The following is a 26,884-nucleotide window of genomic DNA, read 5'->3' as shown; positions in this document are numbered from 1 at the left end:
AACATTTTCTTCCACCGGGACAGACTGGCTATTGTCTTCAGACGTTGGTCTGTTGGCAATAGAACCCACAACCGTCCGTCAACCTCTGGAGGAAGAATGTGCTGACACGTCTTTGCTGTGCGGGGAGCCACACACACTCCAGCATGCTTGTTTTGCTGTGCTTGTGGGGACCGCCCCCTCTCCCCAGCCTCTCCCCCTCAACACATGGCTCACCTGAACCAGGACTCTGGACCTGTCTTCATCCTTGTGAGGACCGGGGGAAACGTCCCTAAAGTCTAGCTGAACCAGACTCACGCACACACTTCAACATCAATGAATTGACGTCCCAGTCGTGGTGATTACACATTGGGGTTAGATTTGAAATGTGTCTTGATGAAATATTGAGGAGGCCGGCTCTCGCTCGGCGTGTCCTTAATGTTGCACTCGCCCTGCGAGGATTGAGGATCCTCGCCGGCCGCGCTCAGCTGCAGCAGCAGCACCCGCCGCCGCGGCGCTCTCTGCCGAGGACAGGACACCCTGCTGACCCGCCCGCTGGGCTGCACCTCCCAGGCTGCACTGGAGGGGCCGCTGTGCCTGTCGTCACTGCCTGGCTCCTCATTTTGTCACCTAACGTCCAATCCTGGTTCAAAGATGGCAGCTGCAGTTTCAGCCCTCAGTACAGTCCTCTACGACCTTAGGGGACACGTCATGCTGTCCACTAGTCACAGTGAGAGAGACAAGTCTCGGCCCGGTCCCTTATGAGAGGACAACTTGGAGGACAAGTCTCTTAGACCTGGAGGACAAATCCCACTGACTTGGAAGACAAGTCTCTCAGACCAAGTCAGTCCAATGGACTTGAAGGACAAGACCTGCTGACTTGATGAACAAGTCTTTTATATCTGGAGAACAAGTCCCACAGACTTGGAGGACAAGTCTCTCAGACCTGTAGAACAAGTCCTGCAAACTTGCAAGCCAAGTCTCTTAGATCTGGAGGACAAGTCCCACAGACTCGGTGCACAAGTCTCTAAGATGTGGAGAGCAAGTCCCACAGACTCGGTGGACAAGTCTCTCAGATGTGGAAAACGAGTCCCGCAGACTTGGTGCATAAGTCTCTCAGTCCCCGGGACAAGGAGGACAAGTCTCTCATAATTGTGTGCACAAGTCTCTCCAATGTGGAAAGTAAGTCCCGCAGACTCGGTGCACAAGTCTCTCAGATGTGGAGAATGAGTCCCACAGACTCGGTGCACAGGTCTCTCAGATGTGGAGAACGAGTCCCACAGACTCGGTGCCCAGGTCTCTCAGATGTGGAGCGCGAGTCCCGCAGACTCGGTGGACAACTCCCTCAGATGTGGAGAACGAGTCCCGCAGACTTGGTGCATAAGTCTCTCAGTCCCCGGGACAAGGAGGACAAGTCTCTCATAATTGTGTGCACAAGTCTCTCCAATGTGGAAAGTAAGTCCCGCAGACTCGGTGCACAAGTCTCTCAGATGTGGAGAACGAGTCCCACAGACTCGGTGCACAGGTCTCTCAGATGTGGAGCGCGAGTCCCGCAGGCCCGGTGCCCAGGTCTCCCAGTCCCCGGGAGCAGAGGACGCGTCTCGGCCGTCCCACCGGAGCGGACTCACTGGCACACAGACCTGACCTAGAATTGCTACTTAGAATTCGGACGGAACCATCTGGCGGCAGCGGAGGGGGGGAGCGGCGGCAGGAAATCTTGACTGGGATGCAATGGAGTAGGACCGCTGGAAAGCTCGGCTGAACGGGGGGAGACGTGTTTCTGTTTTATGATGGTGCCGTGACCATGTTGTGATTTGGGGAAGTGCGCGGGATAAATCCGTCGAGCGAGGATTCCGGGGACTCCGCCAGCATTCCAGGTGAGCTTTGTTGCGTTTCCCCCGCGGCTCCAGGTGAAGTGTGTCCGCACCGGAGCTCGCCTCCTGGCAACGGGCGCACGCGGGTCCTCCTCCCGGGGACATCTGGCTCCGGCAGCCCTCCTTCCTTCCCTCCCTCCGTCTGCTGGCGAACCGTCGGAGCCCCGCTCCCTTCGCAGCTCGGATTATTCGCCATGGTCGCGGCGCGGTGTCGAAGCCGCGGTCCCCCCCTTTATCCCGGAGGAGCGCCCGTGCTCGCGGAAGAAAATGGAAGAAGGACACAATGCAGCTCGTCTGTCCTGCGGTCCTCGGGAGCAGCTCGCCCTCGGTACTGTGTTGGGTGTGTGTGTGTGTGTGTGTGGGGCGGCTGGCGGGCGGGCGAGAGCGGCGGCTGCAGGCCTCGCTGCTGCTGCTGCTGGTGTCGAGCCGCCACCGTTTTCACTCCGACATTGTTAGCCGTGCTAACTTGGAGCGCACGCTGGACTCGCGAGCCACAATGGGGCTCGGACCCTGGCGGCCTCGAGCTCCCTGGAGTCCCGCTCGTGTCGGGCTGGTCGTGTGCTTGTGGCCCACGTCGTGGTTCCGGCGCTCGCCGCCGTCCACTGGCTGCTGCTGCTGCTGCTCGGGGAGACTTTGTTTGCGCTGGCCGAGGCTCCATGAATGCGAGAGCTCAGGTCCTCCCTCCCCCACCCCCCCACCAGCTCTCTGGCGAAACAGGAACAACTTCTTTTAGGAAAAAGAAAAAAAAAGTTCCTGGAGTTGAGGCGCCGTGGAACCGCTGGGTCCAGTGAGGCGCTGAGATTGAAGCAGGCCAGGCCGGGCTGGCTGCTGGAGCAGCTCCGGGGTTATTTATAGACCCTCCGCTTCGGACCTGTATTTTGGGAAGACTTCCTCCTCGAGTGGGCCCGGGTGCGAGTCAGTGGTGTGGCGTGTTGACCGAGCCAGTCCGCTGCTCTCCGGGTCCGACTGTGGCGAGAAAATGGAGCTCCGAGGGGAAGCACTTGTTTCCAGGTGAAGCGAGTCATCCAGGTGAACTGGCCTGCAAAATGACTCGGGTTTACCAGGTGATCCCAGTGACAAGACGGCTCTTTTCTCACTGCGAATCTGATCCAAGTGTGGTGCCACTTCTCCCCTGGACTGGTGTTGATGTGTGAAGTTGTCCAGTCCGTCTCAGCTTCAACGTCAACTAGCTCGAGTTGGTTCTGCTGCCGTCGCCAGTGGACGTGGTTGACAAGTGACCACAGCTCTGATGGAGTGTGGGACTGGATCATGACCAGCGTCCGTCCTGCCTGGTGGTTTGCTGCAGAGGTTCAGGCTCGGCTGCTTGGTTTTTAGCCGCTACCTGTGGTCAACCTAGAAGTCTAAACCAGAAGCAACATTCACAGTAGTGGAAGCAAAACACGATCCGATTGGCTTCTTAAAACGCCTGTCACGTATTTTAATGTTAGAATCTTTGTTTATTGAAAAATAGATCTATTTACATAGCAGTTTTTTTCACCGCTGGAGGAGGCAGGACAAACTGTGTAAATAAAGTGGAGTTTTGGATCCGTTGTTGCACAAACAGAAATCTTTAAATGTTGAAATATCAATCAAAAATAAGCAACAGTGCAACATAATAATTTTCAGACAAAACGCAGTCATGTACACAGGTAGCAACAGAAGCTAGCACAACACCAGCTGCAGCTTTATCTTTGTGAACTCAGATGTTAGTGCCTCTGACGTCTTTTGTCACCGAGCCTAGCTAAACAGGTGCTAGCTCTCAGCGCTCTTAAGAGCTAACAGTAATGGCTCTTCCCTCTTGCAAGTGTTGGCTTCAGCATTAGCTTCATTCTTCGCTACAAATGCTGCACACACTACATGGTGGTTTCTTAGCTTGAATCGAATGGAGCTACTTGCTTAGTTGTGTCCGTTTGAAGATTGATTTCTTACATGAGATTGTGATCGACATGCTGGCTGCTGATGATGCGCTATCTGAGTGACGTGACCTCGTGAGCGGACCTTTATGGAGGTGGAGCGGACCGGTCGTCTGGCTGATGGGTCGACCCAGACAAGGACGCTAGCTCGCTCCTGCAGTTCCCACCGTCACGTCTCCGAAGCTACGTTAATGAGCTGTTGCTGATTATTTCATTCGAAGCGCCGGCTGACGGACATGAGAGGCGGTCTGGAGGTCCCCGGTGGGAGTGCGTGGGTCAGACGTGCGCGTCGGCACGGGCCCCTGATGGCTGGAGCCGAGCAGCAGCCGTGTGTTCCCGACATGTTCGGCCTGTCAACATGAGCGCTGGAGTGCTTTTCCTTGCTTGTTGTGTCGTGTCGCCCCGATGACTGACTTGTCTCCTTGTGTTGCAGGTGTGAATGACTTGTGGCTGTAGGACGTCTTGAGCGGGCCGAGGTTCCTGCACAGCCTCCGTGGCTGCCTGGGAGGAGTCGAGCGGGGAGCAGACATCAGGGCCCAGGGGACCTGAGGCCCGGTTCTCCATATGAGGCCCTGCTGAAAGGGCAGGGGGGCTTCTGAGGTAAACTCCTGCACACGCACACTCCCTCACCCCTCGTCACGTCTCGGCCGTGATTGAGCCCACAAATGTTGCGGCTCCTTCACACTCCTGCCATGTGTCCAGAAACCTTGGTTTGAGATCGTCGCCGCGTGCAAGCACAACACGATGATGTTCTCAAACCTGCTCCGTCAGCGTGTTGTTCTCCATCGCGTGCGGTTGTGTTGTCATCGCTCCTCGTGACGTCATCGTGAGCTCGGCTCCAGTTCCTCCTTCAGTGGGTCAGTTGAGAACACGGGTCCGACTCGGTTCTGCTGCTGTTGCAGCTGTTTGAATCTGACAACGGAGCGACCGCTTGTGTTCCTCGCTTCTGTTGGCTGCTCATGTTTCTGTGTGCTTGTTTTGCTCCGTGGGTTTTCTAATTAAATACTGCAGTGTTGTGTTTGACAGGGAGGGACAGGTTGCAGAGGAGCTTTTGTCTTCTCGTCTAACTGGCTATTAAACAGGGAGTCGCAGGGCTGTTTCCTGGGCTCGTGGAGCTTCAGAAGACTGAAGTCTGACATGGTCTCGTGGTTCCTCCTGCTGTGAAAACCACCTCATTGGTCTGGTGGAGGCAGAGCTGATGACCCTGGCTAGCTGGGACACATGTGGGCGAGAGGCCTGTTCAGCTTTGGACTTGTGGTTTCTCTCATCGTGCATCCCAGAGAGACCTCTTTGTTGGTGCTCTGAAACCTGTTGATTCTCAAAGTCGTCCCGTGGTCCAGGGACGATGGCAGCGAGGACCTCTCACCCCAGCTTGCTCTGCACACCTTCAGTGTGTGGCCAGTGTGTGTGGTTGCAGCACGAGTCTCCCGCTCATGTAGCTGGTCCTGGGCGCACGTTTGTCGTGTCCGCCGGCTCTGGAAGCCAGTGGTCACAGCAAAGATGCCTCTGACACCTGTCACTCACTGTGGCTGCATGAGGAGTTAGTGGAGTGTTGTCTTCGTCTGGTCTGGACTCGTGTGTGTTGAGTTGATTCACACTCGTGCTTCAACTAACACACTACTGATTTGCAGATGTCTGTAACGTAGACAGTGTCAAATTTGTGTGTCTCTGCGAACACACACACACACACACGGCTGCTGACTATTCCCTGACTCAATACACAACTTGCACCAGTCCATCTTTGTGTGTGGTTCAGAGGCCAGAGCTGATGCACTTCTGTGTAGGGAAGAGTCAGTGTGAGGAACCAAGCGTGTTCACAGCTCAGCCTCTCCTGCGATGTCCTGGAGCTAACAGCCTCTCGGCTGAGTATCAGCAATACGTATCGTATCAATTTTATTATTGCGATGTATGTGGGGGTCAAACCTTCCGCACACTTGTTGAACCAGACTCCAACACACGCACAAACAAACCGTACAAGCTTGGGTAGTGGGGGTCACTAGGGGTCACCTTGACTGCTTTGGTAGGAAGAGAAGAGCTACTTCTGTTGGGAAATCTGACTGAAAAAACTGGCCTGGAAAGTGGGTGCGCCGCCACGCCTCAGTGATTCACTCCAGAACCCGACTGACTCGTGGTGCCTTCACTGATTTCAGGGATCACTTTCAAACTAGTGGTTTATATTGCTGTTGAGAACCAAAGGCGACAGGAAGGCTGCTCATCAAGTTCCCTTTCTCTGCTAGTTCACTTCACCCTCAGACTGCTGCTGGTGAAGGTTAGTGATGATGCCTGAGGTTGCTGACTTCCAGGTGTGAAACTCGGGGATGTTGGGACTGGAGAACACGCACATGTTTGTTAGCATCCCTTTGCTTGTGGGGACCTCTCATGGCCATCGCCCTTTCCCCGTCCTCTCCTCCTAAAGCTAACCATCCTAAACCCATGGCTCACCTGAACCAGGACTCTCACCCAGACTGGAACCCAGTTCTTTTGAAGTCTTCATCCTCAAATTGAGGCTTAGCCTCGTGGGTCCCCACAAAGGCATTAGGTCCTGGCAAGGATCGTGTTTTGTCAGGAATTTGTCAACACAAAGTAGGATAAATAAGCCCACACACTCGGGAGCGGCAAGTATTCCTCCCATTAGAAAGCAATGAGTTAGAATGATTGTTTAAAGTTTGGAACTTGTGTACGGTTTCCTCCTGTCATCGGTGTTAGATGTCTCACTAATAGCAGCAGGCTTCCATGCCGCGAGTGTCATGACTTACCACGAGATCAAGGCGGTAAACAAATATGCCGACCGCGATGGCCAAAATTCAGCTGCGAAAGGTTCGAGAATCTGCGAATTTGGGTCATATTCTGCGAAATTACCGGGAAGACACACAATTTACGGCAAACCAGTGAGATGACACTATGAGTTGGGCGTTATATAGGCATTACTGATACATTTAGGGACGCCCGCTAGCTCAGGCCCTCTTCCATTCGTCTCTTTTCTTCTGCTCATCTGAGGTCTCCTCAGACGTTCCTCTGCTCCTGAGTTCTTCTGTACAGTGGGAATGGTGTGTCATGGAGCATGTGCTGCTTGGTCCCATCAGAAGGTCCAGAGAAGGATGAGCGACAGTGGAGCCAGGTCAGGGAGGGGTCCACCTCTGAGTGGAGTCACATGAGACAGGTGCTTTAGGCTCAAGGGTGGCCTCTTTAAACTTTGGTTCCCTCACAGCTTCTCATTTTGTTGGTAACAATGATGTCGAGCCTTGATTTAGCTGAGCTTGTGGTTGAATGTTGTGGAGCTGGGGATTTTGAAGCTGATCTCTGGAGCTTCTTTGGCTGGTCTCTTATGATCTGGAGCTGTTCAGAATCCTCCAAGGCAGAAGGCCCAGTGAGCATCTGATGAAGAATATATAGATCAAGTCGTTGAAGAAGACTCGCTGATGGGCTCATTCCTGAAGTGACCCGGCAGAGGGTTCCATCGTAAAACCCTCGAGTGCGTCGTCTGTTTTTAGCGCTGGGACTCGGTGAATGAACTTGAGACTCCACTGAGACGAGTCAGAACCCATCAGTCAGTGGGAGTGACAGCTGGACCAGGGAGGAGGGTCCACCTGCCCAGTGGTGTGGCGCTTCATCAGAGGCAAGGTCATGTTCATGTCGCAGGTTTATGGAACTGCACTCCACATGCAGACTGATGTGTCCACCAGAGGGGAGACTCTTGTCGCATCGTATTCAGTCTAGCGTCGCCTGCTGTGTATGTGAAGTGGTTCCTCTGCAAACAACACTCATCTGGGGCGAGTGAACTCGTCAGATGTAGCTGCTGTAAAGCCGCCACCCGCCCGAGTCTGATGTGGCTGGTAGTCGGGTCGACTCTTCTGAGGTGGAGGAGACAAAATTCATCAGTGCAATTTAGAGCCGGTCCCTGATTGGTGTGAAAGATGTGCCTGTTCGCGTGGCCTCTCCTTTGTACCTCAGTTCCAACAGCTTTCTACATTCCCAGCTGCCGTCTGCCAGACATTGACATTCTGCTTGGAGCGACCTTTTCAATTGTTTCCGTCACTGATCACATGCTTTCATGCCTTCGTTACGCTGGTGTTGCTGTTCACCAATATATCCACCAGGGGGAGCAGCCCAGAGTCAAAGTTCATAACAAACACAGCAATCTCCAAAACCAACATGGCGACTGTGGAGTCGTGTGTTGACCATGTAGCTCTGGCACAGAAGAGGAAACAGAGGCAGCGTTGTAGGAGGCGGAGGACGGTGAGCACGGTAAATATATAGCCACTGGAGGACGGCGAGTTTCTGCCATCGTTACGTCTTCTTCGTGTCTCATTAGAGCTAAGTATCGGGTAGTAACAATGAAATTGCCCCCATGGTTTCCAGTGGTACTGCTCCGTTTGGCCCGTATGCGTGAGCTTTGTGAACGCAGAGCACGGACAGAAGGCTCCATCCAGATCCGAAGTAACATTGAGTATAATGAGTGAGTCAGGGACTCCTCCGAGCCCGCTTGTTTCTTGGGGGGCATATAGCCAGAGGGGCGTCCTGGGACCTGAAAAGGGTATCTCTTCCTGGTCGTTTTGCTAAATCAGATCAGAATTTGCCGGTTTCCTTGCCTTGGTGAACGTCTTGCTGCTGCCCGGTGAGTCAGCTGGGTTTCACGTTCGGGTTCATGTGGATGCTCGATGGTGGCGCTCACCAGGACGCTGTGGCTGAGCCGCTCAGGAAGCCAGTCTCTTCAGTGCTGAAGCTCTGCTCCTCAGCCAGAAACAGATGTTGCGGCCATGTTTGCTCCCTACCTGTGTGATGAAGCAACAGATCAGCGTGACTCATGAGCCCAGCCGACGCTGCTGCTCAGATTTATGGCTTTGATCACGTGTTGTCAATGGGAACTTCTGTGTGTGACTCCAGCATGCTGCTTGTTGTCGTACAGCTGGCGCGCTGGTTTCTCTAACAAGCAAGAAAATGGTTCTCAAAATTAAATTCCTGTGTAATGCTTTTCACGCCGTAAACTGAAGCGGCTGACTGCGACTTCAATTACATACATTATTTAAGAGTCTGGTGTTTATGACAGCGCCGCGCTTTATTAATTGTGTCAATCCTCTCCAAAGCGCCTCGCAAGTGATGCTTTTCTTTTTTTTTGTACCCACAAGAGAGAAACGTGAGACTCCTTTACACATTCCCTGGCTGTTGGTTGGGGTTTCCCATAATGCTTTTAGCCACAGAGAGATGTCCTCCCAGCGTGAGCAGGGGAGGAATGTGCCCCGAGTGTGGGAGCAACTGTCGGGGTGGAGGGAGGGAGTCACGGACCATGGAGCACGGAGGGAGGAGAGTCGGGGTCTGCACGGAGGGCAGCCCAGTTTGTCTGAAAGCAAATGGAGGATTTCTTGAGACTTGGCTGCTGCTATCGGCCTGTTTTTGCTCGGCGCAGCTCAGATGTGGCGCTGGCCGCGGGAGGACTGGGAGCAGACAGTGAGCTGCTTCATACGGTTCTGTTGGACTTGTGTTTTCAAAAGTGGGTCAATGGAATCTTCAGGAACAGAGTGAAAGGGTCCACTTACAAAGCACACCGATGATTACGCTCACACTCGTGCAGCCTGTTGTGAAGGCCCACACCGTCCGAGCTGCTTCTTTTCAAGGCCCAGACGCCGATGTTTGAGGAGCTAATTGACGAGAGCACAGCCGAGACGCTTGCAGGAGTTGAGGTTTTGCTGTGTGAGTGGTCACCTGGGAGCCTATGTGGGAGTCAGTCGTCTCTATTTCATTTTCTCCCCAGCGCCACCGATTGAAACTTCACCGATCACTCTTGTTCAGATTTACGTAATCCCATTCACGCAGGTTACATAACCTGCCGAAGTGTGTTTGTGCTCCTTCCTAAACCAGTCTATGGTGATGCGGGTCTCCTGACCGTCCTGGGGCTGGCCCCTGGTGTCCTTGGCCTCTTTGTGCTCCTTGAAGTGGCAGCAGTGGGCAGATGGGCCGGGATAGAAGGAGGAGTGTGTGCTGGAGAGGGAGATCAGAGCTGGCCAGTGTGGGTCCAGCGGCTGGCGCCGTGCCGGCCGGCCAGCGCCAGCAGATGTGCCACTCGTGAGTCAGCTGTGGGTCCTGCTTGCTCGTGTGCGATGCCCACCTGGGCCCTCGTGCTGTGCCGGACCCACTGCAGCCACTGTGGCGGTGATATGATGAGACGGGGTGAGACATCAGACACACGCCGCCCGCCAGGCCGGAGCGCTGCCGCTTGCAGATGGGCACGAGGATGGAGGAGTGCTGCCGCTCATGCTCAGTAGCATCGAAGTATAGGGGAGCCTCGTGGACCATTTGTCATCTCCTAATCCTTCTGGTTTATAAAGCATTGACTCCCTCCACCCATGACTCGTGCATCATGTGCACCATGGAGGCACCAAGGTGGTCTCCTGTTTGGCAAAGAAAAACAACGCCACCTGCTTGTAGACTGAAGATTCAGAGGTCCTTGCTGTAGCTCACTTGTGAAATTCCATCAATCATCAGTACGCTGTAAAGTTAGGGATGCGCTGACTAGTCTGATGAGTCTGGCAACCCAATCCACCATTCAGAGTCACACAGAGGTCTCCTCCCCTTCAGCAGTCTTACAAGTGTTGATATGTAGCTGTCAGTCGAGGAGGCGGCTAAAGTTGTATGATGTGCTTCCATTATACGACACACCTGTTTTGGGTTTAGGGGATGTTGGAACCCACAGTGGAGTCTGAAATGTCGCCTAAGTGAAGCTCCTCCAGAGTGACATCCGCACTCCACATTCCACTCATTCAGCGCGGCGTGTGCAGTGTTCAGGGTGTGGCGTGGGTGACGGCGGGAAGCCCGGGTGAGCCCTCAGGTGTCTCCACGCTCAGATCAGGTGACTGAGGTCTTCATTTCTGCGTCCCAGGGTTGCTCTGACCTGGACCGACCAGTGTCCTCAGATCTAGAACGAGTCTTAAGCTGCTGCTAATCCTCCGGTGGTTTTCCATGCCACAGTTTCACAGTTGTTAAATCTCACGACAAACCTGTGAGTGTGAACTACCCATGCGGATTCAGGTGTGACACCAGACCAGTGCTGTGATTCCTGCAGGCCCAGACTCAGCAGAAATGTAGCTCCGTGTGGCGGCTCTGATGGACCATGGTCCTTCTTTGCTAACTTGTTTCAGGTTGCCACTGATTTTAACTGGCTTTTTGGGTTTGGAGCTCACACTTATGCTGACGAGACTTGTGGATCACTTGTGTGTCGCCGTGCTCTTGACATGCAGACACACTGCGGGTCGTGCAACAGGACCATGCCTGCGCTTTGCTAGCAGGAACAGCGGCGGTGGTGGGACGGCGTGAGCGACTCGCGAGTCAGTACTGCGAGGTTGTTCGTCCCACCACAGCTGGACTATCACAGTAACCTGGACTTTCCATCACATACTGAAGAGGCAGTAGTGCAAGGAAACAATGCCACGAAGGTGTGCTCGAGTTCGGAGCACAACACTGGGAACCTGTGCAGCTACTGTTTGTGTGAAGCAGCTTCACCCACTGTGTGTGAACCTGGTCGGTTAACGATCATGGCCTCGCCGTTACGAGCCAGTGAACGAGCTCAGGCCTGTCGTAACTGTGCTCTGAGTTGTTGTGTGTGAGCATCTGGTCGTATCGGCAGAAGACATCTGTTGACCTTAAACAGCTTCCTCGACTTCTTTTGACGAGATCTTCTCCTCCAAATAAATGGGAAGAGAGGCATCCGTTTTGGTCGGAGTCTGGTTTAGACCTTCGGCTTCACATCAACATCAGGAGTTCCTTCCATTTAAGCTTGATCTCTGGGAAAGAACTAAGCTCCTCCCCATGTCTCTTACGTCCATGGTGGTTCACCCAATTACAGCCAGCTCCTCCACGTACCAGGTTTGTGTGACCTCATGGCTTGTTGTCTCCATCATGTTTATTTAGCAGGTTTCTAACATTTTCTCAAGGCCAGTGTTTCTGGAGCTCCTCGAGTGGGGCCTTCAGGATCTCATGACATGTTGGAAACCTTAGGGTCAGAGGCAGGTTTCTCCTGACACTCTTCTATTCTAATGGCTTCTCAGTCTGTGAATTCTGCGAGAAAATGGAGCAGTCACGGCGGTGATGCTCTTCTGCAAATAATGGTCTGGAGGAATTCTGGAGATGGAGGCTGGGCAGACGTGAGCGGGCGAGATAGCGAGGATGGGAGCAATACTTCATTGTGACTGAATTGCAAAACGGGATTTGCATAAATAAGTCTGAAGCATCAGCAGGCTTGCTGCTGCAGTCCTTCCCTGTGTGAGGAGCGGCAGAAACGTGGCTTCTCGCCGCCGCCGCCGCCGACCAGCGCTCCGCCACCGTCGCTTCTTCTGTGTGTGGAGTCTGGTGACGCTGACGCCGCTGGTTACATAAGCGTGAAATCAAACGGCCACCCACCGAAACACAACAGTGGGATTCACTTTGTCCCTCTTTAGCATGTGAGTCGCCGCTCCATCCCAGATCCTCATCATGAACTCCGCCGCGCTGCCGTCTCTCCTGGAGATGGAAGGAGAGAAGCACCTGCCATTACCTCGCGCCTCTTTGGTGAGCGCCTGCGAGCGGCTGGTTGTGTGTCAGTGCGTTCCTTATGACCGTCGTGTTAGCAAGCTCCCCAATTAGTGTCTCATTAGCGTGCGATTGAAGCGATCAGGTGATTGACAGGTCCTGCTGGGAGAGTGTGTGAGTGATGAGCGTGTGAAGCTTTCGATAACAGCCCTGTGGGAACAGGTTTGGCACAGACTCCAGAGGTGCTCTTTGATACAAACATGTCCGAGAAATTATTCATGAAACCAAAACCATTTTTAACTGGTGACTGACGGCGGCGGCGCTCGTTGGTCGCCAGTCATTGCTGCGTGGTTCCTCAGCTGTTGATGGAGGGTGGAGGTGGCTCCACCTATATGCAGGGGCTTCCTCACCTGTTGTTTTGACTCACCTGTCTGATGATTGGATGAGGACGCTGGATGTGTGTTCTGCATGAAGGTCGGTGTGTGAGTGTGGCTCAACTAGTCAGGCCTGTGAGGACTGTCCTTGTTCTGCTCACACTGACCCAGGTGTGATAGTGGAGGGAGGCAAGAGGGACGTGTACCAGGCATAGGTTGGTGTCATCCATGCAGATATCTGTGTGTGTCAGACAGGTGGGTCTGCAGTCCTGACCCCACCACCAGGACTGTTTTCACTCTTCAAGGGGAAGAAGTAGAAGACAAACACATGTAGTTTAGACTGAAAACATGAATCTACTTTGTATTTAGCTGTGGATGAGACTCAGCGACAAGCAGAAGCTCTTGATTCTGGGCTGCCGTGCGCCAGAAGTGTGATCACGTGACTGCAGGACTGAGATCCAAGATGGATTCTCCTCACCGCAGTTCTGTCTGTGATGCTGCGCTCTGCGTGGCGGTCTCGTGCACCTCTGCCACCACGCCGGACGCTCCTCTGATGTGAATGAATGTGATCACGATGTTTGTGTCCGCTGGGTCCTCACGGCCGTCATGTGAAAGCAGTTACGGGGTTGCTCCGCTGCATGTTCTGCCAAACAATGCAGACTATTTACAGCGAGTCTTCAGCTCCGGGTTGAGTCTCCTCATTTCGTTGACGTTATCCAACATAAAGCGCTGTGTAAATTTGATTAATTTAATTTTCTTGCTGAGCCAGTTCCATTTTCTATTTCTGTGAGAGTCATTATTAGTTTATTATAATTGATACCAACTGATGATGAGTTAGCAAACCGTATGACATCTGTCTAGTGGCTGAAGATCATCACCGCTGCATGTGTACCAGGGGCTTCCAGAGAGAGAATCACAATATTCCTCTACATTGATTCCTGATGGAGTCCTTCACTCCTCAGCGTCCCCTGTGTCCTGTGGTGTTCCTCAGCCGAGAGGGCGACACCTGGGGAGCCATGCAGCCAAAGAGAAGCGTAGTTCTGATGCCGGTGACCTGTCAGCGGGGAGCTGCCATGCCCCTTGGCTGCTGTCCCAGACGGTGAAACTTCCACGTCACATCCGTGACCGCGCGTATTTCATATGAACTAAATGGAATATTGAATTACCTAGGAGGCTTCGACTCTGAGAGAGATGTGAACTGTCAGACGAAGCTGTGATGATGATGATGACGACTGCTGAAAAACCACATCAGGAGCAGTCTGGGGCTGCGACTCTGTGCTCGATGACATGTAGAAAAACCTGTTGCTCTCACGACCTGTTAACAACCGTGTCTCACGCGACAACAGTCCGACACCGAGAACTGAAACACGCAGTGTCTGCGTCACTGCTGAGCTCCAAAGATGTGTGGAACCAAGAGGGCGCCACAGCTCATTTTACAGGATCAGGTTTTCTAAAATGAGATTCTCTCCGTTGTGTTTGCTCCACCACCTTCACGCGGCCTGCTTTGAAATCTGATTTGAATGGAGCCTGAATGTTTGTGGTGGCTTTGAGCGAGGTGCGCTTATTCAGGACCGGGTCCAGAGCCACAGGTCCGGACCTGCAGCTGAATAACTTGGTCAAATTAGCAAAGATGACACAAGCGGGACGAAAACACAGAAGTGCAGCTCAGAATGAACTTGTTTTGTCTGCAGTACCTCAAAGAAAAGCCTGTTTTGTTTATCCGTACGCAGGTTAGCACCGGTCAATATATTTCTTTTGTACAAGGTGAGATGACTAGACTGACTCGGTCATGTTTTGTTGTACAGTGCATGGCTCTTGTGACCTCTGACCTCTCACCCGGCCCATAGTAAAGGGCTCAACACATTCGACCAAACTGTGAGCTGAGTTCTGGTTCCCTGACCTCCTGCTAGCTTGTTTCGACCTGCTAGGGCTTGATAGACGAGTCAACGACTCCCTTGATGATCAGTTGGCATACCGTGTGGACGGGTTGAAGAACACGGCTACATGATTCTGATGTACATGATGTGAATTGTTGTAAACACCTGTATAAGGTTGATTGTTCTTCTGAAACTATAAATGTTTTAGAATCAAAAAGTGTGACGGTATGGTCCTGCAGCCTCTGTCTGCAGCTTCTACTGAGAAAATGATGACATCACCACTAGTCGACAAATGAACCTAACTGTTCTGGTTGACTACGCCGACTAGTTTTTGGCTCTTGACTCTCTCACCTTTGCGTTGGAGGAGTGGTGGTGTTGGACTGCAGACTCTGCTGTGTGCTCAGTGCTCTCAGTGTGGTTACGAGTGTCCATGTGCATGTTCCAGCCCGGTTAGTGCAAGATGGTTCTGTTGTTTCGGACCTCTCAGTATCCACAGATGCTGCCCTGGGACATGGACCTGCTTTGGCCCAGGTTTCCCCACTTTAGAAGTGAGGCTCATCTAACCTAAGCGTGCAGGATTCACCCCGGGACAAGTCCTGACTGTCGCGTCGCAGATTCCTTCCAAACGTCTGTGGAGTCACTGTGGCTGAGACTCTCGGTGAGATCGGTGGAGTCACAGTGGCGGGTGTTTGTGTGTGACGGTGGGTCATAAATCAAACCTGGGTTTTGTAAATTTTGTAGTTAAAGTGACTGGTTGATGACTCGACCCGCCTCCAGTTTGATCTGGTTCCATCTCCAAGTAATAATGATGTATTTGGAACTCCAACCTTTGATTACCTCTGCTGAGTGTGTGTGAGCTGATGGAGAAGGCTGTGGACTTTGACTCGTGTAGATTGAAACACCTTCCGATTTGACTCAAGTGCTGTTCATGTGGGACTCGCATGTGCTGGTGTTTAGTGGGACCTGAGGAACTTCAGGGTCACCGGGTCGTCAGGTCGACCGAGGAGGCGGAGCCCCGAGTCACAGTAGGTCTGACACCTGAACGCCAGTGGTGTAGTGAAGTGACTCTCACCAGATTCCCGTCCGCTCCTCCACAAGGCTCTTAATTCAGTCTGGAAACATGGTCTTTAAATAATCACTCGGAAGCACCGAAAAGGGTTGAGGTGGCGGAGTCACTCAGGCCTCTCCCTCCGCTGTGAGTGGAGGAGTCGCTGTGCTTCTGTCACGGCAGTTGGTCTTCACGTCCTCCTGAGCACAGGAGTTCTTCTCCTGTACCTTTGACTTGGCTCTGTGAGTTGAGCTGCAACTGAAATGACTCACAAATTGCGACTTTTCCCGGCTCAGTTCGTCAGATGAGTCTGAGCGAAACTGACTCCTCTCTCCAGTCGTAAGGACAAAAAACTTCCATGTCCCTTTTGTTTTTTGGCTCAAGAGTGTGAAGATGGGACCAGAAGAGGTAGATGGTTCTGACCCAGTTCAGGGGAAGGAGGCCGTCACTCACAGTACCCGTCTGTCTCTCTGTGCCGTATTTCGACACCCCCCCACACCCCACCACTCTGCCCCTCCGGTGACAGGATCGTCGCTTGTAACCTACAGTTGAAGCCGTTAAACCTCCCTCTAACTGGCTCACTAATCCATTTCGAATCAGAGGTAGCTACTTCAGGAGTCCGGTGAGGTGGGCCTCGGTTTCCTTCCAGAATCTGGCCCCTCGTCTGCTCCCGTAAATCTGTCTCAGAGGAAAGTGGAGTTGAGGGGTAGAAACCTGGGAGATTATTGCTGCTGCTGGAGCAGGAGCCTGTATTTTCTCTGCTTGGCGGTGACCCCTCCCTCCCTCCCTCCCTCCATACCCCGCGAACACTCCACCTCCTTCTCCCCAGGGGAACTCTGGAGCCAGTTACAATGTTGAGTGTTTGGAAGAGCTCCTAAATATTTTCAGGATGACAATGTAATTTGACTGACTGGGCTGCTCTCTGCAGCGGCCTTCTCATGCGAGCCTCGCTCAGCACCACACAAAGCTCCCCTCCACTCGCTCCACGTTTGAAGACCTTTCTTTTGCACCTCTGTCGTGTTTCCGTATCGATGCCCTCATGACTGTTGCTCACGACTTAATGTATCTTCTGATCGTGATTTTCTTCCAATGAGTCTAATCGCGTTACTCCAGCAATTCGATCAAATTTTTTAGTTTGCCATCATTGTGGCTGTGCTGGTTATTTGTGGTCAAGAGATGAACATGTGAGTGCGGCGGCCCATCCTGAAGTGAGGCGGAGGCCAGGCTGATGGTCAAGCTCTGCCCTCTCCAGTAGCTCACAGCTATGTGCTGACCGTGTGACCCGCTACAGAGGTGAACTGGTATAGTCACGGAGGAGAGCAGTTGGTATATGGGTGTAGGTTCTGGTCATGTCACTAGTGGAAGGCTGTAGCGCAGTGTGCAGTGAAACCCCAGGGTCGATACTGGCCAGGCCAGTTTCTGTTGGTGGTGTTGAGGATCACAGCGGTCCTGTCGCCACAGACAGTTCTAGTCTGGAACGTTCAAACATCAGTGGCAGAGAAGCGGAGCCAGTCATCACTGTAGCCACTGACACTCAGCTGCAGGAGCAGTCCGACACACAGCAGACTCTCTGAGGATGCATGACTGTGTGTGAGGTGTGTGCGCATGGTGACGGCGACCATCTGCTGAAGACACGGCAGAGATGGCTTCAGTGAGTGGAGAGACCTTCATGGATCCTCTTGACTCTGTGAATTTGGATCATCAGTATCAAGTTAAAACAGCGTCTCTGCTGACTCTCCCAGAGTCATTTCATTTCTTGCTTCTGCGAGAGCTTCAAGGACAGTCGTGACGACAGAAATCAACTGAACCTTGATGATTTCTGAGTCACTCCACACACTGCAGTGGTCCACCATGTTGGCAGTTGAGTCGTGCAGCACTCCGTCAGGTCGAGTTCTCAGGTGGATCCTTCACTCAGACAAGTGCTGTTGGCTTCTGAATGGGAAACTGAACTGGAGCTCAGAGCTGCTGCCTACAGGTGAACAGGTGTGGTTTTCACATCATGTGACTCGTGTCTGCATGAACACTTGAGGCTGGGCCAGTTCCGCTCCATGAGAAACATCAGGATGAGCGCATTAGAGGGAGGGAAGTGTCAATGTCCAGGCTTTGTGTTGTGAAGTCCATTCAGCTCGAGAACACTTGTCCACCATCTTCATCATCAGCTCACCGTGGTCCTGCTCTCCTCCATCTCCACACACCTCTCCAACCCCCCACAACTTCTCACCGCCTCTGATGGACTCATTTCTGATCTTCATCTCTGACTCCAGAGTCTCCTAACATGCATGATGGCAGTGAGGTTTGAAGGAAGCTCCTCTGTGTTTGGGGAGCGGCTCCCTCTTGTGTCCAGACGCTTGTTAGCTGATGTGTCTGACGCAGAAGCTCTCGATTATCAGTTTAATTTGGCTCAGCTTTGCCTTGGCGTTTGCTAACGGCCTCTTTCATCTCTCTCTCTCCGCAGTGTGCCCGAGGGCCATTGAAAGCCCCCTTGAGGAAGTTTCATAAATACCCGGCGAACAAGAGCAGACTCCTGGACGGTTGTTATTGTTTCTCGCACACACGCACGCAGACTGACACGTGGGGCGCGGACACACTCACACAGCAGCGGACGTGGAGAGAATGTTGGAGGTCCAAGAGGAGAGGCCAGCGGCGGCAGGTACAGCGACGACACACTTCAGCAAGAAAGAGAGAGGGAAGAAAGAGCGAGAGGAGACCAAGGAAGGACGCGGGAGCCTCTCCAGCATCGGAAATCCTGTCTCTGGCTCCAGAAACGCTCGTTCCAAAGCGCCACTGCCGCACACGGGGAGTCCTCACCAGCTCATCACTTCTTGTTCTGTGGTACTGGGACCCCCATCAATGCACTCCAATAGGCTAAAGAACTCCCCGTCCACCAACACGCAGAGGTGAGTGGCCGCTAGCAATTTCTGATTCGCTCAAAGTGTTCATGAAATCTTGAAGCATGCCGATGAAAAACCACATTTCAGGAGAGAGAACTGTGAAAAGATTTTACAGTTTGTATCATGATTTGGAGAATAGATTATGACTAGATGATCATTTGTAGGCCTCACCTGTGGCCCTGCTCAGTGTGTGGGCTGCTGCTTCTGACAGGGTTTGGCTTTTCTGGAGAGCATGCACCTCCTCGGAAGTCACAGCAATTGAAATGCGCTGTGTGGTCGGAGGGTGGTCACTCAGAGCTTAATGCCGGGCTGTTCCTCGAGTGGCTTTAACTATAAATGTCCCCATGTCCTCCTCCATCTCATCCATGAACCTCAATTGTCATCTTCCGCTCTGTCTGTTGCCTTCTACCTTCATCTCTAACAGCCTGTCTCTCCTCTCCACCTGTCCAAACCACCGAGTCTGTCCACCCTAACTTAGTCTCCAAACGTCTTCTCCTGTCCCACTGAGATACTGGTTTCCAAGCTGGTCAGCATCTCCAGCTCTGACTCGTCTCTCCTCTGCACTCTCCTCTCCACCGCTCTTCATGTCTGATCGACCTTCCTGCCTCCTAGATTATGGATGGAATTGTTCACTCCACCAAGCCGCCTGAACATGCGTCCAGGCGCCAGGACTGTCACTGAGCAGGTGGTAGCTCCTGACCTGAAGATAACGACTCTCACCTTGCCATTGTCAGTGCAAGCTTGGAGTCTCCAGACTTGGCACCTCTGACTCAGAGGCCTTAGTTCTGACTCAAGGAATGAGCACGAGGAACGTGGAAGAGAAAACCTTTCCACTCAAAGTTCTAACTGACCCCATGATCCTGACCAGCTGAACCTGATCAAGAACACAAGAAGCGGGTGTGCGTGGGGGACATCTGGAGGGTTTCTCCACTGACTTGAAGTTAACCATCAAATCATGACGGAGCCTCCACTGCGTGTTTGGATATGCCATGTGTTTGCTGGGACAGTAAGAGAGCTCGGGTTGAGGTGTGTGTGGCATCTCCCTCTCATCTGTTGCTTTCCAGTCCACTGGTCTGAATCACAAGCTCTGAAGAGTGGAGGGACAAACCTGGAGGAGCAGTCAGAAGTGAAGAGTCTGGAGTCTGCACATCTGCAGCGGTCCTGGAGGTCGGAGCGTTTGTCTGCCTCTCTTCTCGCCCAACGGTGTCCATCAGCGATGAAGAAAGTTGCATGTAGAGTCAGTGTCCCAGCGACTTCACTGATACTGGGCTGAATAGGACGAGGGATTCATTTCAGGAACCAGTTAGTGTGTGATGGCAGCGACCGTCTGAGCGAATCACGGGGCTGAAAAAAAGAATGCTCTGTTTAAAAACAATCGAGGCTGAAATATCAGTGATGGCCTGAGCCGATGTTGCACTGAAACACTGGATCTGGTGACACGATGAAGCTGTCTTCTAAAAGTGTCGTCACACATTGAACCGTGCATCCTGAAGTCTGTGGTGTGACTCAAATCACAGCATATTATTAGCGCCTCAGTACCTCAGCTGACCTGTTGAGAACGTTGCGTCACGATCACCCAGAGTGTGTTCTGGGTGGAACTTCTGTCTGATGTGGATACGTTGGTCCATCGTATCGTGTCTCCAGGGATCCACTGTCATTCTCACCGTCGTGTTTCAGTAGTTCTGCTGTACATTTCTGTTCCTCTGTGGATTGACTTGGAACCTCATGGTTGCATTCTGAGATTTCAGGGATGGTGTTTCAGTGTTGTTTGTAGAGCAGAGTCTCAGCAGCTGCAATGGATATGCACTAAATCACCTCTGGTCTTCTGCCCGACAGCCCTAAACCTAAGACGGAGGTCATGGTCCGCTCGCCTCCTGTCATGTCCCCCTCCACTGCTGCCCAGATGGACTCTAAAATGCCCAATCAGGCTAAATCAGGCAGCACTGGCAGCCAATCGCAGCCCTCTCCCTGTGACCCCAAGACCTTGGGTGCCAAAGGGGCTCAGAATGTGGCAGGGGGCATCGGGCTGAAGAACGGCCAGGGCCTGACGTCCAGCTCCAGCTCCAAAGTCAAGGTCAAACGGGAGAGAAGCACCTCGGTGGAGTCGTTTGAGCAGCCCGAGAGTGGGACGCCCACCAGTGAGGAGAAAGGTAAAGCGCTGGTGGCTGTGAAACCTGGGGGACGTCCTGTTGTTTCTGGGCAGTGTTGCCTAAATGTCTGGCTCGTGTGTGTGTGTGTGTGTGTGTGTGTGTGTGTGTGTGTATGTATGTATGTATGTATGTATGTATGTGTGTGTGTGTGTGCGTGCGTGCGTGCGTGTGTGTGTGTGTGTGTGTGCGCGCAGAGACCAGCAGGGTGAAGCGGATGTGTGTGGCGGAGAGGAGGCAGCCTTACAGTGGAAAGGACTGGTGCTCTGGGGCAGAGAGTGACGAGGACGACAAAGGCTTCTTCAGTGAGTCGGAGTGATTGGCGAGGTGCCGGCTGCCGTCCTGATGCTCCTGAAACTGTCTTTGTTTCTCCTGCCCCTGTAGACTGCAACTCCAGTGACGTGAAGCCCCCGGACAGCCACTCTACCTCCAATGCTGGACTCAGCCGCTCCTCCACACCTTCCCACAACCTTCATGGAGGCCCGAGCTCAGCGTCAGAACCTGCCAGTGGCCAGAAGGGCGGCTCCAAACTTGTCTACGTCTTCACCACAGAAATGGCCAACAAGTGAGTACCTGTCATTCCTGACAGTGATTGACATGGCGACATCAGTTGTGGTGCGACTGGGTCTGTGATGTGAGGAGCCCACGTGACTCTGGTGACTGAAGACTTGCGACTCGGGTTGTTGCAGGGCAGCTGATGCAGTTCTCACGGGCCACACTGAAAACATCATTGCCTTCCACATGAAAAACATCTCCAACAACAAAGACAAAGCTCACCTGCTCTTGGTAAACAGAAGGTTTCTTGGTTCCACTCGCCTGGTGTCTTGCCACATCCTGACTGTGTTGTTCTGCCTTTCCTTCAAGAACAATGCTGCCAACACCCTCCGAAATGACTCCAAACCTCCTCAGCAACAGCCGTCCCACGACCAGAGCCACCAGCCTGGATCTAAACCGTCTCTAGCGGGTTTGGCAGAGCCAGCCCCCCCACAGCCTTCCAATCCAGGGACCCAGGAAGGGTCATCCTCTGCAGGCATGGACTCCAAAAACCTTCCCGTTGACAGCCCTGGTAACAACAGCGCCCCGGTCGATCAGACGTCCATCCCCCAGGCGGAGGCGGGCCTCAACACGCCGACGGCAGTGGAAGGAGTGCCGGGAGCTGGGTCCGGCGGCTCGGGTCTGACGCCCCAGCAGCAGCAGCAGCAGCTCGCTCAGGAGCTGCTGAACATGGAAGCCAACACAGAGGGACTGTCTCAAGAACAGCTGGAGCATCGGCAGCGATCTCTGCAGACCCTGCGAGATATACAGCGCATGCTTTTCCCCGATGACCGTGATGCCCCCCCACCTGGGCCGCCTCAGACACACGGTGGGCCACACGACGGCGGACCCGAGGGTGGCCCCAGGAGGCCCGAGCAGGGCCCCCTGCAGGCCATGATGGCACAGTCCCAAAGCCTCGGTCCACCTGGAGGTCCAGGGGGGCCGCGCCCGCAGGGTCCACCTTTTGGCCCTCCCCATGGCCCCAGGGATATGCCTCCATTTCCACAAGATGAAATGGGTCCTCATATGGGCGGCCCAGGAGGCTGTGGAGATGGAGACCAGATGACCCCGGAGCAGGTGGCCTGGTTAAAGCTGCAGCAGGAATTCTACGAGGAAAAGAGGAAAAAGCAAGAGATGCAGCACCGACCGCTGCCCCCTGACATGATGATGCACCCGCATGGCCCGAGGGGCATGATGCGTGGACCCCCGCCGCCGTACCAGATGGGCCCAGGAGAGATGTGGGGTGGGCCGGGAGGCCCCCCTGAACACTATCAAGAGCGCATGGGGATGGGCCCCGGCCCTAGAGGGATGCCCCCACACATGCAGAGGATGCCAGGCTTTATGAACCCGGAGATGGAGGGAACCCCCAGGCCTGGAATGGGCTGGCCTGATGACATGCCTCCCCGCATGGGCGATGGAAGAGGCTTTCCTGCCGGACCTGGCGCCATGTTTGCAGGTCCTGGGGGCCGCGGAGAACGCTTCCCAAATCCACAGTCGGTCCAAGAAGCAATGTTCCACCAGGGAATGGCTGGGGAGAAAGGGATCCCTCCTGGCATGATGATGGACATGCAGAGAATGATGGGGCACCAAAGAGGTGGGATGGAGCCGGGGAACGGCATGGGCATGTTTCCCAGGATGCCTGGAGATGGGCCCATGAGTCCGTCCTCCAGACTCCAGGGGATGGGAGGCAGAGAAATGGGGCCAGAGTTCGGCATGGGGCCCGGCCCCGGAGGTGGACCTCACATTCACCCTTCGAAACTAAGAGATGCTCCCATGAACATGAGTCCGGATGAGATCATGAGGATGCGAGCGGCTGGTGGACCCCCCATGGAAAACATGGGTCCTCAAGGAAGGCCGATGCAGGGGCCACCCTTTCCTGAGCAGCCACAGCCAGGGGACTTTCCCATGGGTCCTGGGCGACCCTTCCCTGGCGGCCCAGGCGGCATGAGGGGTCCACACGGAGACCAGCCATTCGGTCCCGAGCACAGGTCCACACCAACAGGAGGCAATGGTCGCATGAATCATCACCCCTCTTCTGCTGGGGCTGCACAGGGTCAGCGGGGTCGTAAGCCGGCAGATCTGAATGTCCAGGCTGGAGGGAACTCCCCGAGTGTAAACCCTCTCAAGTCCCCTCCGCTAAGGCAGGTGCAGTCTCCCATGATGGGCTCACCTTCTGGAAACCTGAAGTCTCCTCAGACCCCGTCCCAGTTGGCCGGAATGCTGGCCGGCCCGACTGGTCCCAGTGCCCCTCCAGCTCCCCCAACTTCAGCACCAATGAAATCCCCTCACTCCGTGTTGGGCTCGGCGGGGGCTTCTCCTGTGCACATGAGGTCGCCGTCGCTTCCCAACCCGTCTCCTGGTTGGGCCTCGTCACCAAAACCTCCCATGCAAAGTCCAGGCGTCCAACCACAAGGTGGCAAGCCGCCGTTGAGCATCACCTCCCCGAACATGATGAACATGGATCAAGGTAAGAACCCGTCGCCCGAAACCGTTAAGTCTAGTTAGAGTTATGAGAGTCCGTCTCCATTCCCAAGTGAAATGCACCGCTGGGCCTGGCAGGTCACGTGACTTGTCTGTTCAGCAGGTCTGACTCGCCGGTGTTTCTCAAACAGCTCCATGCCATTTTCCCATTGCCGCCAAACTCTGATGCCTCGTGCCTTGACCCCTTCTCAGCACCTGGCAGAAGAGGACCGGCCATGTGGCTGTCAGTGTAACACACCTGCCTGAGCGAAGTGTCCTCTCGGACGCTGGTTTGCTCTCGCCTGTGTTCTCATTCATGGAGCTGGTGTGTGGGAACATCTTGATCTGTCTGTTCACAGGCAGATCCTGGCCACTCTCCAGCGGTGCAGTTTGAATTCCCAACCACCTGAATAGCGATTGTAGCGTTGCCATGACAACCCTGTCTGACTTGCGTCAGTAGGAGGACACGCTTTATTGGGTTAAAGACATACTCGGCGCTAAAAACTGTAACGACCTGGATGATGGCGTTTTAATGACGTTGATGGTTAAACATCCAAATGTGTTTTGAATTGTCCCTCCAGGCTTCCCGTCCGTCAGTGAAAGAGCGTGCTTGTTGATTTAGTGACGCCTGCCGTCTGCAACTCGGAATAAACCAGGGGAGTTCCGATCTGAGCCGATTATGGTCCAGTGGCTCCCTCTGGTGGCGGCAGGTGGTCAGACTGGTGTTGGTGCTGACGGCGCCATGTTCACTGACATCTGTCTGGTGCTGCCGCAGGTGGCAACGGACCTCCCCCGGCCCCGCCTTCCTCAGGAGCTCCGTCTGGGTCCATGACGCTGCCCGGGAACGTGGCGTCCGGCAGTCCCTACACCATCCCCCCGGAGCCCACCCTGTCCCAGAACCCGCTCTCCATCATGATGTCCCGCATGTCCAAGTTCGCCATGCCCAGCTCCACCCCGCTCTATCACGACGCCATTAAGACTGTTGCCAGTTCTGATGACGACTCGCCGCCGGCGCGTTCCCCGAATCTGCCTTCGGTCAACAACAACGGTGAGTGGCCGCTCGAGTCTCTGCCGCTTGTTCTCGGCTCCTCGGTCACCAACCGTGTCCGTGTCTTGCCTGCAGGTATGTCCCTGAATCACCAAGGAAACCCGCGCATGATGGGACCCGGGAGCTCGGGACCCCTGCCCGCCCTGAGCCCCCTGGGCATGAACCCCATGGGCTCCCAGCCTCTGTCCCACGGGATGCCCCCGCAGATGCCCTCCCCCAACGCCCCCAGCATGGGTCCAGGTATGATGTCTCATGGCATGATGATGCCACCGAACCCACAGGACCCGGGCATGGCAAACCCTCAGATGATGACCCAAGGACGGCTGGGTTACCCCCATCGAAACCAAGGCTACCCACTCACCCAGTCCCCGTCCCAGCAGGGTCCTTTCTCCCCGCACAATGGACCTGGGCCACAGGGCTTCCCTGGCCATCCAATGGGCTTCCAGGGAGAAGGAGGACCGATGGGAGGACGCATGGGAAACATGGCCCACGGTGCTGGGCCGGAGGGGGCCATGTGCAAGCCCAACACCCCAGGAGGAGCGGAGTTCAACAACATGCAGGGGGGGTTCGGTGACGCCGACCTTCATGAGGTGATGCGGCCGGGAGCGTCTGGCATTCCCGAGTTTGACCTGTCCAGGATCATCCCGTCAGAGAAACCCAGCCAAACACTCTCCTACTTCCCCCGGGGCGGAGGAGAGAATCCCGGGGCCAAGCCGCCGCACCCCGCCGCTTTCCCGATGCAGGGCATGATGGGCGACGCTCCGCCCAGGATGGGCATGCCCATGCAAGGCATGGCTGGCGGCATGGGACCTCAGGACATGCCGATGGGGAACCCTGGGCACAACTCCATGCGACCGCCCGGGTTCATGGGCCAAGGCATGATGGGCCCGCAGCACCGGATGATGTCCCCTGGTGGACCAGGAGGGATGATGCAGGGGAGACAAATGTCCCACCCCGGCCCCGGCGGCTCGCCCAACATGATGATGTCCCTGCAGGGCATGGCTGGCCCCCCACAGCAGACGATGATGATGGGCGGCCAGATGAGGCCACGTGACATGGACATGGGCTTCAGTCCGGGCCCTGGAATGTTCTAATCTACCACGAACCTTGTGTCTAGAATGTTCCCGGATCGTACACGTGGAGCGAGCGTCTTGGCGTGCGCTTGGCGTCGAGCGTGTCGGACTCGCTGAAGGAAGTATATTGGAGGATGTACCCAAATGGTGGAGCGACCCGGAACTGTGCCGGCGGCGATGTGGCCGCTACTTTGGCCACGAGAGCGCGGCGTTTTGACCCATGTACTTCAGAATGTATGGGATTGTTGTGCATCAGTTTGGCCGACCCGTTTGTGTTTTTTGATGACCTGACTCTGACGACAAAGAGGACTCGACACGACGCGTCGACTTTTGCCGATGAAAAAAGTAAAAAACAAAAAAAAAACAAAAAAGCGAGCAGGAGGAAGAACTTGTGCTTGTGAAGACTTTAGTGGAACTCCATCTTGTCTCTGGCTCCATTGTTTTGACTGTTTCTGTACAGTATACGTGAGTGAGTGAGTGTGTGCGCGCGTGCTCGGGTGTGTGTTTGTAAGGTGTGTGCGTGTGTGTCTGTATGTATAGGCATTCTATCAGTGACCTCTCGACTCCTCTCACCCCGCTTTAATTGGGGGGAGGAACGCCCCCTGAAATACTGTACTGTTTACCATCGGTGGGCTATTTGAATTTTAGTCTATTTTAATTTCCTTTGTAACTCCAGTGTATAACAAACCAAACTATGACCTCATTAAGATAATAGTATTATTAAAAAAGCACAAACATGGACCGACTGCAGAAGGCCTCTTCTTTCTCCGTCTTCACTTCGGGAAGCAACACATGAAGCCGCTGCCGGATTCGGAATCTTCCCATTCGACCTGTTGCTCTAAAGGCCTCCAAATTTCCGACATAACTGCCGACCCCTCGCGTTTGTCTCCCTGTTCCGCCCCCCCGTCACCCCCGGGCGGCAGTGTCCCCACAGCAATAATCCCCCGATGGTCCGCAGCACGGCGAGGCTCGGTAGCCAGACGTCTGCGGCGAGTCCCACGTGTTAACAGGCTCTGTTTGACTTCAGTTGGCTTCCTCTCTTTTCTCTGTTGTACACGCTTGTCATGTGTTTCTCCGTCGGCTGTGGTGCAGAGTGAGGCCTCGCGGTGATGGACTACAAATAAAAGCTATTGTTTTGGTATAAATATATATATCTATATTATATATGTG

The 26,884-nt window shown here is 54.1% G+C and overlaps 1 protein-coding gene across 2 annotated transcripts; it reads left to right on the top strand.

Annotated features, from left to right (window-relative positions):
* The first annotated feature begins 1,669 nt into the window (after nucleotides 1-1,669).
* On the top strand, nucleotides 1,670-26,859 carry bcl9 (BCL9 transcription coactivator). 2 transcript variants are annotated; one of them, XM_053877077.1, is made up of 10 exons: nucleotides 1,670-1,853; nucleotides 4,197-4,363; nucleotides 18,017-18,458; nucleotides 20,289-20,602; nucleotides 20,797-20,904; nucleotides 20,984-21,164; nucleotides 21,289-21,385; nucleotides 21,464-23,600; nucleotides 24,369-24,641; nucleotides 24,717-26,859. In XM_053877077.1, the coding sequence occupies exons 3-10, from the start codon at nucleotides 18,175-18,177 to the stop codon at nucleotides 25,733-25,735; spliced, it is 4,413 nt and encodes a 1,470-aa protein (XP_053733052.1). In that variant the 5' UTR covers nucleotides 1,670-1,853; nucleotides 4,197-4,363; nucleotides 18,017-18,174; the 3' UTR covers nucleotides 25,736-26,859. The 2 variants fall into 2 exon arrangements, with proteins under 2 accessions (XP_053733052.1, XP_053733053.1); XM_053877078.1 differs by lacking the exon at nucleotides 1,670-1,853 and adding an exon at nucleotides 1,882-2,178.
* The last annotated feature ends 25 nt before the right edge of the window (nucleotides 26,860-26,884 follow it).

This window comes from Synchiropus splendidus, chromosome 10 (assembly GCF_027744825.2).
Source record: "Synchiropus splendidus isolate RoL2022-P1 chromosome 10, RoL_Sspl_1.0, whole genome shotgun sequence".
Classification (NCBI taxonomy): domain Eukaryota; kingdom Metazoa; phylum Chordata; class Actinopteri; order Syngnathiformes; family Callionymidae; genus Synchiropus; species Synchiropus splendidus.
This window is presented reverse-complemented; position numbering and strand designations above follow the sequence as displayed.